General features: G+C 35.2%; 1 protein-coding gene across 1 annotated transcript; it reads right to left on the bottom strand.

Annotated features, from left to right (window-relative positions):
* Window positions 1-12,881: 12,881 nt before the first annotated feature.
* Window positions 12,882-14,003, bottom strand: LOC112036673 (uncharacterized). The gene has a single exon (XM_024069508.1). The coding sequence runs from the start codon at window positions 14,001-14,003 to the stop codon at window positions 12,882-12,884; it is 1,122 nt and encodes a 373-aa protein (XP_023925276.1).
* Between the last annotated feature and the right edge of the window lie 1,417 nt (window positions 14,004-15,420).

The raw sequence follows: 15,420 nt of genomic DNA, 5'->3' as shown, positions 1-15,420 counted from the left end.
AATCCTAAAACCTAGCAATATCTTAAGATTGAAACATAAACTTCCACTCATAAAACATGTTTTTTTTTTTTAATCGAAAAGCCTCGGATCGGAGGCTGTAAAAATAATTAAATAAACACAAAAAATTTCACCCCAACACCTTTTGCTGTTTTTACTGTGGTGCGGATAGGCTAATACAAACATCAAAGCCATTTGGTGATTATTTTACATTATTTACCTGAAAATAAAATTTTTTTGCTAAAAATATTGTAAATAAAACTAAAAAGTAGCTAAAATAATATAGTATGACCCATCAATAGTATCAAAAAATGCAGTAAACCTATAAATAGTAGCAAAAATAAACTGAATAGTAAAAAAAAGTTGGCTTTTTAAGCCATGCCAAATGCACACTAGGCCCTTTTTTCTATCCAATTCTTCTCCGCTTCCACAGTTAAGCAGCTTGCCATAAAATAATATGGGTCGTTGTGATTAAATTACATTATTTATATATGGGTCTATCATTGATTTTTTGTGAAATAATAATCCAATTCTCAATTGACATATGTGTAGGTTGGGATAAAGTATGCATCCCTAGACTTATCGTTCTTCCACACTTCCTCTTTAGATAAAAACGAATAATGTTTCATGCAGCAATCCAAATAGTTAAATCCAGCTGTTGAATTTACATTCGGTGAGGCATATTCCATCAAAATGCAAAACAGATTATTATATTGTTCACCAAAAGGCACAAAAACAAGCCTACATCGGAGGAGGCATTTTGCAAAATATTTTGCAACTTGCCACTCAATTCATAATTTTTTTTTTTTTTTAATCTTATTCTTTCTCTCCTTCTCTCCTCTGTAGTGTTATTTTTATAAGATGAATTGTAAAATTAAAATTAAAAAAAAAAAAGAAAAAGAAAAAGGGAGATGTAAAGTGTGTTGATAATTAATGTGATTATATAAAATAAATAAAGTGAGCTTTCAGTGATATAAATGCATTTTTTTTTTCAATGCTCTTAAGATTAAAACAAAAAGGCTCTCAGGCTGATAAAAATGAGTTTTACTATTCTTTTTTTAACTAATATTTTCTGCAACAACTTCTGTGTCTGTTGTTGTGTTTGCTCTCTTTTTTTTTTTTTTATTAAAAAAAAATAATGTTTGTCTTGGTTGGTACAGAGATAAATCTTTAAAGGCCAATATTTGGTTAATGTGAACGCATCATTAGAGGGCAAGTGAAATTGTGAATGCATGATTTTCACTTTTTCAGAGCATAGTACAAAGTGCTAGTGTGTGTGTGTGTGTGAAAGCGTCATTTTTAAAAGCTTCTTGGTAGAGAAATCTTTTTTTTTTTTTTTTTTTTGAATACTGGTAGAGAAATCTGACAGCTCCATAATTCATGAAGTCAATTTGGCCTAAATTCAATGATACCAATTCTGCGTCATAATGCTTCGCAACTCTAACTTCCGCTAGCAATTTTAAAGTTAGCGTGTTGTTGTATGATCGTGTGTTATAAAAAAAAATTCTGCGTCACAATCAAAAATAAGTTTGGCATATGTTTCGATGTTTCATACTCTATCTTAATTCTGGTCTAAAGTGATGGTAGATTGTGGGGCAAATTTTGCCAAACAGCACATTTCCGGAAATAAAATAGATGGATGGCATGCGCTCAAACTTAATTAGTAAGTTAGACTGTTTTTGAAAGTCGAGTTTGCTAAACTCGACTTTGGGCTGGAATATGAGCACTATAGTGGCGTTTTTTAAGTGCCTATAGCAGCGTTTGTAAAAAACGCCACTATAGGGTACCTATAGTGGCGTTTTGAAAACGCCACTAAAAAAAACGCCACTATAGCATCTATTTTCCAGCCCAAAGTCGAGTTTGGCAAACTCGACTTTCAAAAACAGTCTAACTTACCAATTAAGTTTGAGCGCATGCCATTCGTCTATTTTTTTTCCGGAAATGTGCTGTTTGGCAAATTTTGCCTAGATTGTGGTTATAAAATTGTCAGTAGGAGAATGGCACGTGTATAATATGTTCAAATAATTTGAAAAGACATTTGTTCTTTTACTTTAGTCACGTATACATATTGCTTTGCGACTCTAATTGGCGTGATGTTGTAGGTTCGTGTGTTATAAAATAAAATTCTGCGTCATAATCAAAAATAAGTTTGATACATGTTTCGATGTTTCATGTCTAAATTCTGGTCTAAAGTGATGGTAGATTGTGGTTATAAGATTGTCAGTAGGAGAATGGCAGGTGTATAATATGTTCAAATAATTTGAAAAGACGTTTGTTCTTTTACTTTAGTCACGTTTACATATGTCAGATCTGAAAATAGTAAACATACCTTTTTACTTTTTTTTAATCTCAATTTTATTTATAAAAAAAATAAAAACCTCCAAAATTTGATTTTTTTTTTTTTAAATAAGCTTTTTTTTTTCTTACTTTTAACAAATAAGCTGCCAAAAATTAAAGGATTTCAAACATACACTAAAAAATTTTGGAGGCAAGAAGAAATAAAGAAAAGAAAAGAATTGTTAATGAAATAACCACTTTATAAGTATACGTTTTTGTGTAGTTGAGAGGCTAAAACTAAGAATTTAGTCTCTAGAAGAGAGTTTCACAAATACACACACTTAGATAAAGCTAAATCAAGGTTATCAGACCCGGATTAAACCGTGCGATCCGATCAAGTTAACTGGGAATCAGATTGAAATCCTATTTTTTAAGCATAGAGAACTGGGCATGCCTATTAATTCTGTGAACCCCTTAAACTGGGTTTGGACCCCACGGTTCATACAGAACTAGTGGCATGAACTGTGTGATCTAACCTCGGTTCAAGCATGCCTCTTAAATAAGAAAAAAATCAGAAAAGTGCGCTTACTAGGTTTAGAACCTAGGCACGGTCAGAGTTAAAGTTAGAGCCTAACCACTCAGCTAAGCTTGCAAGTTGATGCTTAACAATAACCAAAAAAAAAAAAAAAAAAAAAACTTGAAGTAAACTTAACACTTTTTTTTTTTTAATTTTATAAAAACAACTTAACACAATTCTATTCTACTTAATTAAATTATCCATCTCTTACAAGGAAAAAATATATATAATTAAAATCCTTCAAAAATATTCAACTTTACTTCAAAAATTAATTATAAATTTTAATGTTTTCATGGTTATTATTTTATTTTATTAACTTTCTTATTTAATTATTAAATAANCCCTTAAACTGGGTTTGGACCCCACGGTTCATACAGAACTAGTGGCATGAACTGTGTGATCTAACCTCGGTTCAAGCATGCCTCTTAAATAAGAAAAAAATCAGAAAAGTGCGCTTACTAGGTTTAGAACCTAGGCACGGTCAGAGTTAAAGTTAGAGCCTAACCACTCAGCTAAGCTTGCAAGTTGATGCTTAACAATAACCAAAAAAAAAAAAAAAAAAAAAACTTGAAGTAAACTTAACACTTTTTTTTTTTTAATTTTATAAAAACAACTTAACACAATTCTATTCTACTTAATTAAATTATCCATCTCTTACAAGGAAAAAATATATATAATTAAAATCCTTCAAAAATATTCAACTTTACTTCAAAAATTAATTATAAATTTTAATGTTTTCATGGTTATTATTTTATTTTATTAACTTTCTTATTTAATTATTAAATATATGCTTGAAAATCATTAAATTTCCCTCACATATATAGATATATTAGTCAATTTTGCTAGTTTTATAAATTTAATATTTATATTTAGGTTTTAATTAATTATTAAAATAATTATGACGTCATCACTATTCGATCTTGGTCAAACTTCAATTCGACCTTAAAAATCTTAAACTTCTCCTTTTACCAGTTCTTTGAACAGTTCGGGTATGAAAACCATGCCCTAAAACATAGAGTAGGATTTCTATTTTTGATTTAAAAAAAGAAAAAAGAAAAAAGAAAAAAGAGAGAGAGAGATGGGATTGATTATATAAATATGTTACTTAAGCTAAAAACTACCATTTGAATCACTTTTCTAGTGATTCCGTGGGTATTCCTTGGAATTCTAAGTGTGTTTTGAAAAGTGAACTTATAAGGCCTTTTTATAGTGAAAAAAATGGGGTGCAAGGCCAATTCGAGGCAATGTGGTATCGATCTAATCATAGTTTTTTGAGATAAAAATGTCCTTATGAACCTCCATCAACCTTAGCCTACTTGCACGGGCTCAATAACTAGCGCATGTAGGAATCAAAGCCTACACACCCAAAGCTAAGGGTTTTCAGAGTGTTTTGTATGTTTTGAAAAATTAGGCTCATATTCATCTTGCTTGGCAAATATGCTTTACTATTGGGATCCCAAAGTCTCATCCCCAATAGTTTCCAATTCTGCTGGACTATGCACCACCCTGCAACTATGATATAACTTCACCTGCATCTTTCCCAAGCGCTCCTAGGTAAATACAAGAAGTCACTCCCTGCAACTCCAAGCCAAAATATGCATATTTTTTCCACCACAACGGCTCACGCACAAAACAACATTGGCATTTTGCACTACCTGCACAAAATGAAATAATGCTTGTCGAGGAACAAGGGTTTAAGACGAAAAGGATACAAGATGGGGTGTCTATACATTATTTCCTTTTATTTTCTTAATTTTGCCCTATCCGAAGCCCGTGTAATATTTTATCGGAAATTTGAAGAAGTGTGAAATGGAAGGAAAAAAGTGTGGCCTACTGAACTCACCCATGGGCCCAAGAAGTGGATTTTGCCAAGTAGGCTAAAAATGTTTGCATAACTTATGAGCATATTAGCAAGCCCATTTATAAGCCATGAACACAAAAATAACACTTGGAATAATTTGTTTTATATCCCTTTTCGGCCTAAGCACCTTAAGTCATGAAAAGCTCCCTAGCCGTATTTAACGATAATTGATGAAGATTGTCAAATTTAGCAGGCTCTTAAGGGATCAATTCTTCTATAAAGGCTTGACAAAGCTGATTTAGCTAATTTGATTATCCAAATTTGGTAGCAAACTAATGTTGCAATGTTAAAAAAGCCCACTTTTTAAGGTTGCCAATTTTTCAAAAATCTAGCTACCAAGAACTTTGATCATTACCTAAAGATGGATACTAGACATACCTCTTATCTACTATTATGCCCTGTCCCAAACCAAGTATTAATTGAACTTCATCTACCTCATCTACCACATTTATACTTCTGACTTACGCCACAACCTCTTATTATAAGAAGTTGCAAACTTAAAGCGTGTTTGTGTGTGGGGTAACACAAGTAGTACTCTCTCCCTCTCTCTCTCTCTCTCTCTCTCTCTCTCTCTCCATTTGTTTTACAATGACAATTTGTTGCCCTTATTATTATCGACTGATTTTTTTTTTTTTTGAGTGATTAAGGAACCTTTGAGTGATCCTTGACATATACTACTAGCCTCCTTAATTTAAAGAAAAATTCTATATCTACAACATTTTTACATCAAATCCTATGTAACAGGTTATTACGAGTTGTTATTGGTGGAGTAGAAAAGTAATTTCAGTGGTAGGTTTAAATTAGAACTAATAACAACTAACCACCTATGATTTTTTGTGAAAATACTATGAAAATGTTGTAAACGTAACACCTCTCTAATTGAAAAGATCAAATTGAGTAGTCCCATCTCTTTTGAACTTGGGTCATGGGTCCAAAACCTCATTTGCTTGCCATCTCAAATCGACCCCATTAAAGGAAATAATGATTTTTGGAAGTCTAAGACAAGGGGGTTTAAATGTGATTGGATAAACTAAGGATGGGGAATTAAATACTTCTTCACTCAAATCACTGAACTGATTGTGGACTTCATAACTCAAATCACAATTAAACAAATGCATTTTTAACATTCATTTGTAAGAAAGTCCAATGCTAAGAAGCTACTATGAATGTACTCACAGAAAAGAGACAAGAAATTGGGGCAAAGTGTCTTTGTAGTCAATGCTATAAGTCTTCGTTTGGATAAAATTATTGGAAAAGTTGGAGCATAAAACTGTGGGAAGGATAGGAAAGTTATCTATTTTTCATCATGTGTGTTTGGTATAAAGAATCGAAATGTGGTAAGATAGAAAATATATATACATTGAAAGAGAAATTGTATGTGTAAGGACACAATTGGGCTCCTAAGCCCAAAAGGTGAAAGGATCTAGGCCCAAAAAGTCTAATATAATGAACTTGTAAAAAGTGGGTCAGAAATCTAGACTTTAATGAGTTGGGTGACAATTATAATGGATCCAAATGACAAGAAAGGAAAGATAGATTGGTTTTATTCAAAGAAAATTGTCCTCGGCGCAATTCGAGGAGAACAATTCTTGTATATATATCTTTTGAATTTGGTTACAAGTCATATTCTTATTCTTACAGTGTTTTTCTCTTAATTCTTGGATCCCCCTCAATTAGGGTCTTCTTTTGCTTTTATACTATCCTCCTTCTTTCATCTCCACCCTCCATGTGTAGACCAAGTTGCTAGCTTTGATTATTGTCCCATCAGCACATTCCTGAAGTCTCTGGAAGTAGTTGTAAGGTTAAAAATTACTGTTCTGGTATCACTTCCACATTAATGTGGTTAGAGAGTTAGTTGCAGAGCATTCAATGCGGTGATAGCAGCTTTCTCTCTTAAATATTTCGTAGCTTCCCTTTGTCTTGTTTCTTCTTGATACTTATCCTTAATAGTGGAATTATCCGGAACATTAGTCTTGATGGCAGACCGCACCTTTTGACCTCTGCTTTGCTCAGCCGAGGAAGCATTCCTCCTCGAACCACCTTCTTAGACCATCATGACCAGACCCTTTTCTTTGTTCACTAATGCTGACTTCCATTACAACGTTTACCCGTCTTCGGACTACTAGGCATCCTCGGACCAAGCCTCCAGCCTAATATATACTATTGGGCCTATCATCCCTACAGTATGTATCTACTATTATACCCCTATTACATAAGAAGTAATTTTTCTATTAGTATACAAATAAAGGACAAAGTTTAATTACAAAATTAGTTATAAATCAATATCTTTTTATTGAAGGTGAATTTTGACAAATTTACTATTGAATTACATTTTATTCTTATATCCTCCATACTTGCAAAATTTCTAGAAAATTAAATATCAATAATTTGTTTAAATTGTAAGTTTTTATAGTTTAAAATTATGCATAAAATATAATCTTAAAGATTATATAGTAAATAATATCCAATTGATACAAAATTTGACATGTATATTAAGAACAAAAAGAACAAGTAATCTAACGGTTAGATTTTTGAAATATGTAGTTGATAATACCGAAAAAATTACCAGTGAGTCACACGTTGCTCGCACGCTCAAAAAGTCACCTACACAACAAAAGAAAGCATCGGTGTGGTGCCGGCCAAATACCCTCTGAAGGTTAAGTTAGGACCTTTTACAACTCCAGAGTGCTAGAGAGAGTCAATTATGCGTACCTCGATTTGCTAGGGTATTGAGGTTTTAAAGTAGTAGAGGGTTGACATCTCCTTCTTGGACTAGAAGTCTTTTCCTTATAGGAATTTCTGTAAGTGTATATTACGGAATCCTTTCCTTGTAAGAGAAGAACACCAATCGTAGGATGCGAGGCATTTCCTTATATATCCAAGCGTGGAGGCCAAGGCAAGTCCATATCAGAACTGTCGGCTTTATTCCATTCCCTTCAACATTAATGTCGTTATCTTATTTATAGCGTCATCTTCTATGTTTAATCAAATCCTGCCAAATAGCTAATGGAATCCAACGGAAGCTGATGGCTTCAACCACAACCGTCAACTTAAAGCCGTCAGCTATGAGTATATCGTCAGCTTACGTCCCTTGAGCAAACACTATTTTTCTTCCCTTACCAGTAGTAATGTTAATGATATTGAGTAAAGTTGTAACCTTATACTATAATCAATTTTGTAATTAAGCTTTTTCTTATAATAAATATCTTTTTCCATTCTTATAAATAAAAAAATTATTAAAAAAAAAAGAGATAATGTCATTAGTTCAATTAGTGGAGATGAACACATACGAAGACAGATTTATTCTTTTTTGGGCTGATGTTTCTTATTTCGTCCCACATGGTAATTGACTTTGACACCTTCACTAACTCTTTCAGTCTAACGACAAGTAATATTTGTAAGCGATCGGTGTATTAAACAAAGTCCATACGATAAGACAAATTTCCATAGGAAAACCAAGACCAGGACTTGTGTCTTGTCCTGTAGTCGCCAAAAAAAAACCTCAATGCTTTCGAAACTAGGCTCAGCATCTCTGTCTCATACAGTCATGCTCCAAAAGCTAACCCAACCCAAGCTCTAACAGCCATTACTGGGCTTATTTGGACTGGACCATGCTCCTAGAAACTGTACCTACGTAGAAGCCCATATTCATACTGGAAATGCAAACGATTTAGTTTATTATGAACTATTGCTGTAAACGAGCTGGCCCAATTAAAAAAAATTTAGAATTGTTTTATATAATTTTTTTTGAACAAAAGTTGAACTTAACCTCATCATCAAGTTGATTAAAAACAAAAACCTCTTCAACAAGATAGATTGTATATTTAAATTTGATTAATTTATTGATGAATAAGTTTAGGTTTATTCACAAATTACTTGTGATTAGCTATTTTTTCCCTGCATATAGTAAACATGTCTAATACTTTTTGCCCCTTAAAAATTTATACCACATAACTGAATTATAGTTTAAAATTATATTATTTAAGTTAATTAGATAGAATGATTATTAAAAAAATACTCCAAAATCCAGAGGAATAGACTCTAGTAACCATTCAGTCTTTAGAAGTATATATAATGTATAAACAAAAGAAGGGTACAAATATGTTTCAATATATTTTACATCAATCATTATGTTTCAATATATTTTATATCAATCATTTATCAAAATGAAATTCAAGATATATATTTTTATTCTTGAAAATAATATATGGTTGATTCTATACTAAATTATGTAGGCAATTTCTTTTTCAATGTACAAAATGGTAGTCCCAATAAAAACTAAAAACAAGAAGAATAAGCAGGAGTACAATTACTTTATATAGAAGTTGATGGGTTGTTAATCTTTTTATCGCCGACCAACAATTTGGCAGAATTCAAAACAAAATGGTGACGAATAAAAAAAAAAATCCACACTAGTCCTCAGATCTACTATGCATCCATCTATTTCAAAATTTTTAAGGAAAAAGAATTTAACATGAAATATATTGATAAAAAATGAAGTGCCACACATAAATATATAAATAAGAGCAAGTGAGAACCTTTGGATAGAATAAAAATGTAATATCCCTTGAAAGCAACCTCTTCGTTTGAATTTAAATTTCGGTAGATTAATAATTTTTTTATTTATTTTATAAATATATAAATAAGAGCAAGTAAGAACTTTGGATAGAAATAAAAATGGAATATCCCTCTAAGGAATCCTCTTTGTTTGACCTTAAATTTTTGTTGATTAATAAAATCTTGTTTATTATATAGTTTTTTTTTTTTTTTTGAAACCGTTTATTAAAGAATTTTATCTGCATGAAGCACCTCTAATTTAGAAAACATCATCTTAAAAAATTTGTTTTTAGAAGAGTACCACAAGTTATAGGCTAAATCATCGGTTTTAAACTTCATTGAATAAATTGAATTACTGTATGCAGATTCTTCGGAAAAAAACCAAAAAAAAAATCTTTAGCCCTCTATCTTTGCTTCCCTTCATTTCAGTTATCTAAGTGTAAAGTTTATTCAATTAAGTCTCTCCATCAACTTCCATTAAAATTAAAAAAAATTTAATTTTTCAATCATTAATTAGATTCTTTTAATGTAAAAAATTTGAAGAAAATGATTAAAAATTTGGACAACTAACCTCAACATTTAATTGATGTAGATGTCTTAATTAAATAAACTTAAAATTTAGATTATTGAAATAAATGAATGCAAAGTTGGACTAAAATAAATATATTTTTTTTGGAAGATGACGTTGGCTTTCATTCATTTAACTTAACTGAGTCATGATACAACACATTAAGAGTTGGTGGAGGGGCATCCTCCATCCAGTGCATATCTTCCCTTACATGTTTTGCATACCGAGCCAAAAAGTGCACCACAGAGTTTGCACTCCTATTGACACATCTGAATCTTACCCATCTAAGACCTTGAGCCAGCCATTGGATATCTTGGATAATATGGCCAAGTCGTGACTAGTTTGCTCTTGAAGACGTGAGAGCTTTCATGATCGCTGCGTTGTCCCTTTCCACGATCAACTCTGTGAAGCCTGCATCAATAGCAAACTCCATAGCCTTTCTGCATGCTAGTATCTCAGACTCTTCACTATTATTAACTGTTGGACCTCTTGCGGACATCGAAGCCATCACTTCTCCCTTTTCGTTGCGAATGATTGCCCCAACGCCTGAACAGTTCAAGTCTGAAAAAATTGCGGCATCGAAGTTTAACTTTAGAGCTTGATTCAGAGGGGGTTGCCAAACTCTTACAGTCGCACCAAAGTGACTCGTTGGAGGTTGAAGCTATTCTTGTGCTTGATGAAACTCATCCAAGAACTCCCTAGCCCTTTTATTTAACCACCTCGGATCTTTCACTTTACCCCCATGCGCCACCTCATTCCTCTGGTTCCATATCAGCCAATATTGAACTAGGAACAACTTAAACTCGACTGTGGATAGTCTAGTCGTTATCTCATGGAATAATTCAAGTGTATCCAGTTGGCCTTGACAACTTGTTTGCAGTCTAATCAATCACCCTGCCCATACATCATTTGCAACTACACAATCCCAAATGACATGGACCCCTGTTTCAGGCACCCCAGAGCAGAGCATACAACCATCTTCTCCAATAATTTTCCTTCGCACCAAATCTGCCTGTGTAGGCAGTATATCTTGGCAGGCTCTCCAACTAAACACCTTGATTTTGTTAGGCACATTAGTTTTCCACAATGTTGTCCAAATTTGGCCACCAATAGGTCTTGTGGACGTCTCTACCACATTTTCATTTTTTTGGATATGTCTTGCCACATGGTAACCCGATTTAACCAAGTACACCCCCCGTTTATTGTGTTGCCATACTATTGCATCCGAACTGTGTCTGTGGCTCAGCGATATTCTTAAGATAGCATCAACATTGTCCTTGTGAAACTTTTCAGTGATTCGCTTTCTTCTCCACCATTTCAAGTCCTAGTCAATAAGCTCTGAAACATGCCATTCCCACTCCTCTTCACTTGGTGGGTGAATCACACCATTTGTTGGGTGATTTGGGATCCACCTATCTTATAGGACTCTAATATTTGAACCATCCCCAACTTTCCAGTAGCACCCTTTTAATAGGATTGGTTTGGTTGCCATAATGCTCTTCCACACATAGGAAGAGGTTGGTGGGTCTGAGGCTTCCAAGAAGTGACTCCGTGGAAAATATTTGGCTTTGAAACATTTGGCCATTAACGATTCTTGCTCTTGTATTAACCTCTACCCTTGTTTTGCCAACATGGCAAGATTGAAAGTCCTTAGATCACAAAAGCCCATACCTCCTATCCTTTTGGCTTCTGTTAGTTTACTCCAACTCTTCCAATTGATTTTTCTCTCATCCCCCACCTGCCCCTACCAGAATTTTGCACACATTGAGTCCAATTCATCATATAGCTTCTTGGGTAATTGAAACACCCCCATGGAGTATGTAGGAATAGACTGAGCAACTACCTTTATCAACACCTCTTTCCCTGCTCTAGATAACATCTTCCCCTTCCAATCCTAAAACTTTTTCCATACCCTATCTTTGAGGTTTGAAAAGGAGAGATATTTTGTTTGGCCTATTAACGTAGGCAAGCCCAAATAAGTATCAAACTTCACCACCTCTTTGACCCCCAATAATTCTTTGATCCAGTTTGTCTGCTCCACTGGTGTATTGCTACTAAAAAACACAGAAGATTTCTCCACGTTAATACATTGTCTGGAGGCCCTAGCATACACCTGCAAAATCTCAACAATCTCCTGAACCTCACGTTGGTTGGCTTGACAAAATATCATTGAATCATTTACAAACAATAAATTAGTAATTCTTGGAGCTTGCCTACATATAGACACTCCTTGTATTCTCCTTTCATTTTCAGCTCTTTGTAATAGTGAAGAGAAGCCCTCTGTGCATAACAGAAACAAGTAAGGTGAGAGAGGATCTCCTTGATGGAGTCCTCTAGATGGAGTAATATGGCCATATGGTTTCCCGTTAATCAGAATAGAAAAAGTAGATGTAGTAACGCAACACATCACTCTATCCACCAAAATCTCAGGAAAACCCATCTTAACCATAATACCTCGAAGGAATTTCCATTCAACTTGGTCATAAGCCTTACTTATATCTAATTTAAGAGCAAGGGACCCCCTTTTTCCTTTTTTACGACCATTCATGGTGTGTAGTGTCTCATATGCCACCCAAAAATTATCTGTAATAAGTCGGCCGGGAACAAAGGTACTTTAGGTTGGGGAGATTATATGGGGGGAGGATTTTTTTCAATCTATATGCTAGAACCTTGGATATTATTTTATAGATGACATTACAAAGACTGATAAGATGGAAATCAGATATTATTTCAAGGGCTTTTATCTTAGGGATTAGGACAATATGAGTGTGATTTATATTAGGCACCATATGACCAAATTTTAGAAAATCTAACACTGCATTGACTATTGTATCACCCACAACATGCCAGAACTTTTGATAAAAAAGAGCATTCATACCGTCAAGTCTAGGAGCTTTTGTTGGTGCCATTTGGAATAATGCTGTTTTGATCTCTTCCACACAAAAGTCACTGCCCAATGCTTGTTGCATGTCAGGAGTAATATTTGGAGTAACAATATCCAGATATTCCTCTATTCTTTCACACGTACCTGCCGTAAACAACTTCTAAAAATAATCTTGAGCCACCCCTGCAATATCCTCCACCTCTTCCACCCACTTGTTCTCATCATTTTTTATGCTTTGAATATTATTTCTTCTTCTTCGTTGGGATGCTTTGGAGTGGAAGAACTTTGTATTCTTATCTCCATGTTTCAGCCAAGAGAGCCTAGCTCTTTGTGCCCAATAAATCTCTTGCTTAAGGAGTAAAGCATCGAGATTCCTACTAGCCATTAGAAATTTTGCTCTGCTATCCTCGATAAGATCAGTTGAATTCAACACTTCAAGCTGTTTTTGAAGCTTCTTAATCTCCTCTGAATCGGGTTGGGCTTTGGAGGAACCCCAAGCTTGTAACTCCGTTGCACATGTTGCAATTTTTTGCTTTGCCAAGCCCAAATCCGAAACATTAGCACTATCCGTTTCCCATGCTGTTTTGATCACTCTCTCACACTCATCAGACAACAACCAAGCTTCCTCGAACTTGAATCCCCTTTGACCCTTATGTCTTAACTTCTTGCGGCCTTGAACTTGCAGAAGAAAGGGAAGGTGGTCTAAGGCATGAGGAGGTAGATGGGTTACTGAGCTAAATGGAAATCTCGCTCTCCTACCCATAGTTGCCATAGCCTTGTCCAGTCTCAATCTAGTGTTTGGGTCTCCAGGCCTTTTATTATTCCACGTGTATTTGTATCCTATAAATCCCAAGTCTTGAAGCTGACAATGGTCCAAAGCATCACAAAATGCATCTATTTGGCTGTATTGGGGCTGTCTCTTGCTCAACTTCTTTGTGGAGTTTTGGATTGCATTAAAATCTCCTATACAAACCCATGGGCCATCCACCACAGATCTGATATAGTGCGGAAGCTCCCAAGATTTAACTTTCTGACAAGCTTTAGACCACCCATAAAAGCCTGATAAGAACCACCCAAAGCCGTCGTCTTCCATGACCTTGACTAATATATGATTTGCTGTATAGTTGATCAACTCCATACACACATCGTTCTTCCATATTAAAGCTATACCTCCCCCTAAGTTCGGATTCTTCATCGCAATATGGTTAGGAAACAGTAAGTCACCACAGAAATAATCAAAACTCTCCTTATCTAGTCTTGTCTTCATCAAGAAATAAACCATGGGAGCTTGATCCCTCACTAACTTGCGAAAACTTCGAACTGTCCAAGGGTTCCCAAACCCTTGGCAGTTCTAGCTTAGTAGTTTCATTGCTTCCGGCAAGGGTGAACAACCACCCTCACCGATACCTCAGCTTCACCCTTTCCATGTGATTCTACTCTACCTCTTTTTCTAGTTTAATCTTCAAACTCTCTGTCATAATCGTTACCCACTGTTTCTATAATCACCTGTTTCCCTAATACTGAATGGTGCTCTCCACTTCCTTTCTCCCCAAGCCCATAATCCTTCCTGCAAATCCTAGTCCATGTACCCTTGGGCTTTCGGTCAATTAGCCTATCTTGCATGGGAACATCCACGTGAATAGTGTGGGTGGGGTCCTCCATGATTTTCGCATTTAAGTTGGCATCCGTACTTCCCCTGTATGTCTCCTCCACTTCAGTGCTTTCCTTATTTGACTTCATGCCAGCTTTCAATTTCACGTTTTCATTGCTTCCTCCCATATCATTGTTTTCAATTCTTTCCTTATCAGTCCTCATTATTGCCTTTAATGCAAGATTTTGTAACTGAACATCTGTTACTCCCCTTGATTTCTTGCAGTCACCATTCTCGTGTTTCTCGGCCTCCTTAGGGCATCCATTGTTAAAAATCTCCACCACCATCTCCCTGGATTTACTCGCGGGCCTGCCTTTGTGAACATCCTCTCAGTCTTTACCTTCCTCCGGGCTTGGCGTGTGATCTTGCTTTGCATTACGTTTCACCGGTGACCGATTTCATCCCTCGATGGCTTTCAACCAATCCCCAAACTGAAACTCTACCTCTACCCCTTGCTTTGATGTGGTAAAATAGCTGGCGCAATGGCGTAGATCATGCGCCAATACACCACAGTAGTGACATAGCACAGGGAGTCTCTCATATTTAAAAGTTACCCAATGTCGCGCGCCATCCATACATGCTAAAAAACCTTCTCGCCTTAGAGGTTTTGAGATCGGTAACGCTACCTTCACTCTTATAAAATAGCTAGGGTCATCCTGCTTTTGCCTTCTTTCTACCTCCACTACATCGCCCAACCTGCCTCCCACCTCAGTAGCTACTTTGGGTGACACCATGTCAAAGGGTGCACCCCATATCTGGACCCATAAAGAGGCATGGTTTAGACGGACATTATTCGCATTCATGCCCTTTCGCCATTCGTGAGTAAGAGCATTTGATTATCAAAAGACCAGGATCCTCCATTAAGAATCCGTTCCAAATCAAACTCTGAGTTGAATTTGAATTGGAAGAGATTTGATCCCACTTCGACTGTCTGCACCTTATTGTCCAGTCCCCAGGCTCTCCTTAATGTGTTTTTTGCTGCCCTCTTATTATAAGGTTTGCATGTGAGAAATTTACCAATTAGGCTTAGAGTGCAGCTCTCAATCTC

The sequence above is a fragment of the Quercus suber genome, unplaced genomic scaffold (assembly GCF_002906115.3).
Source record: "Quercus suber isolate HL8 unplaced genomic scaffold, Cork oak 2.0 scaffold_419, whole genome shotgun sequence".
NCBI classification, from domain to species: domain Eukaryota; kingdom Viridiplantae; phylum Streptophyta; class Magnoliopsida; order Fagales; family Fagaceae; genus Quercus; species Quercus suber.
Note: the sequence above shows the minus strand (reverse complement) of the source record. Positions and strands in the feature narration are given on the sequence as shown.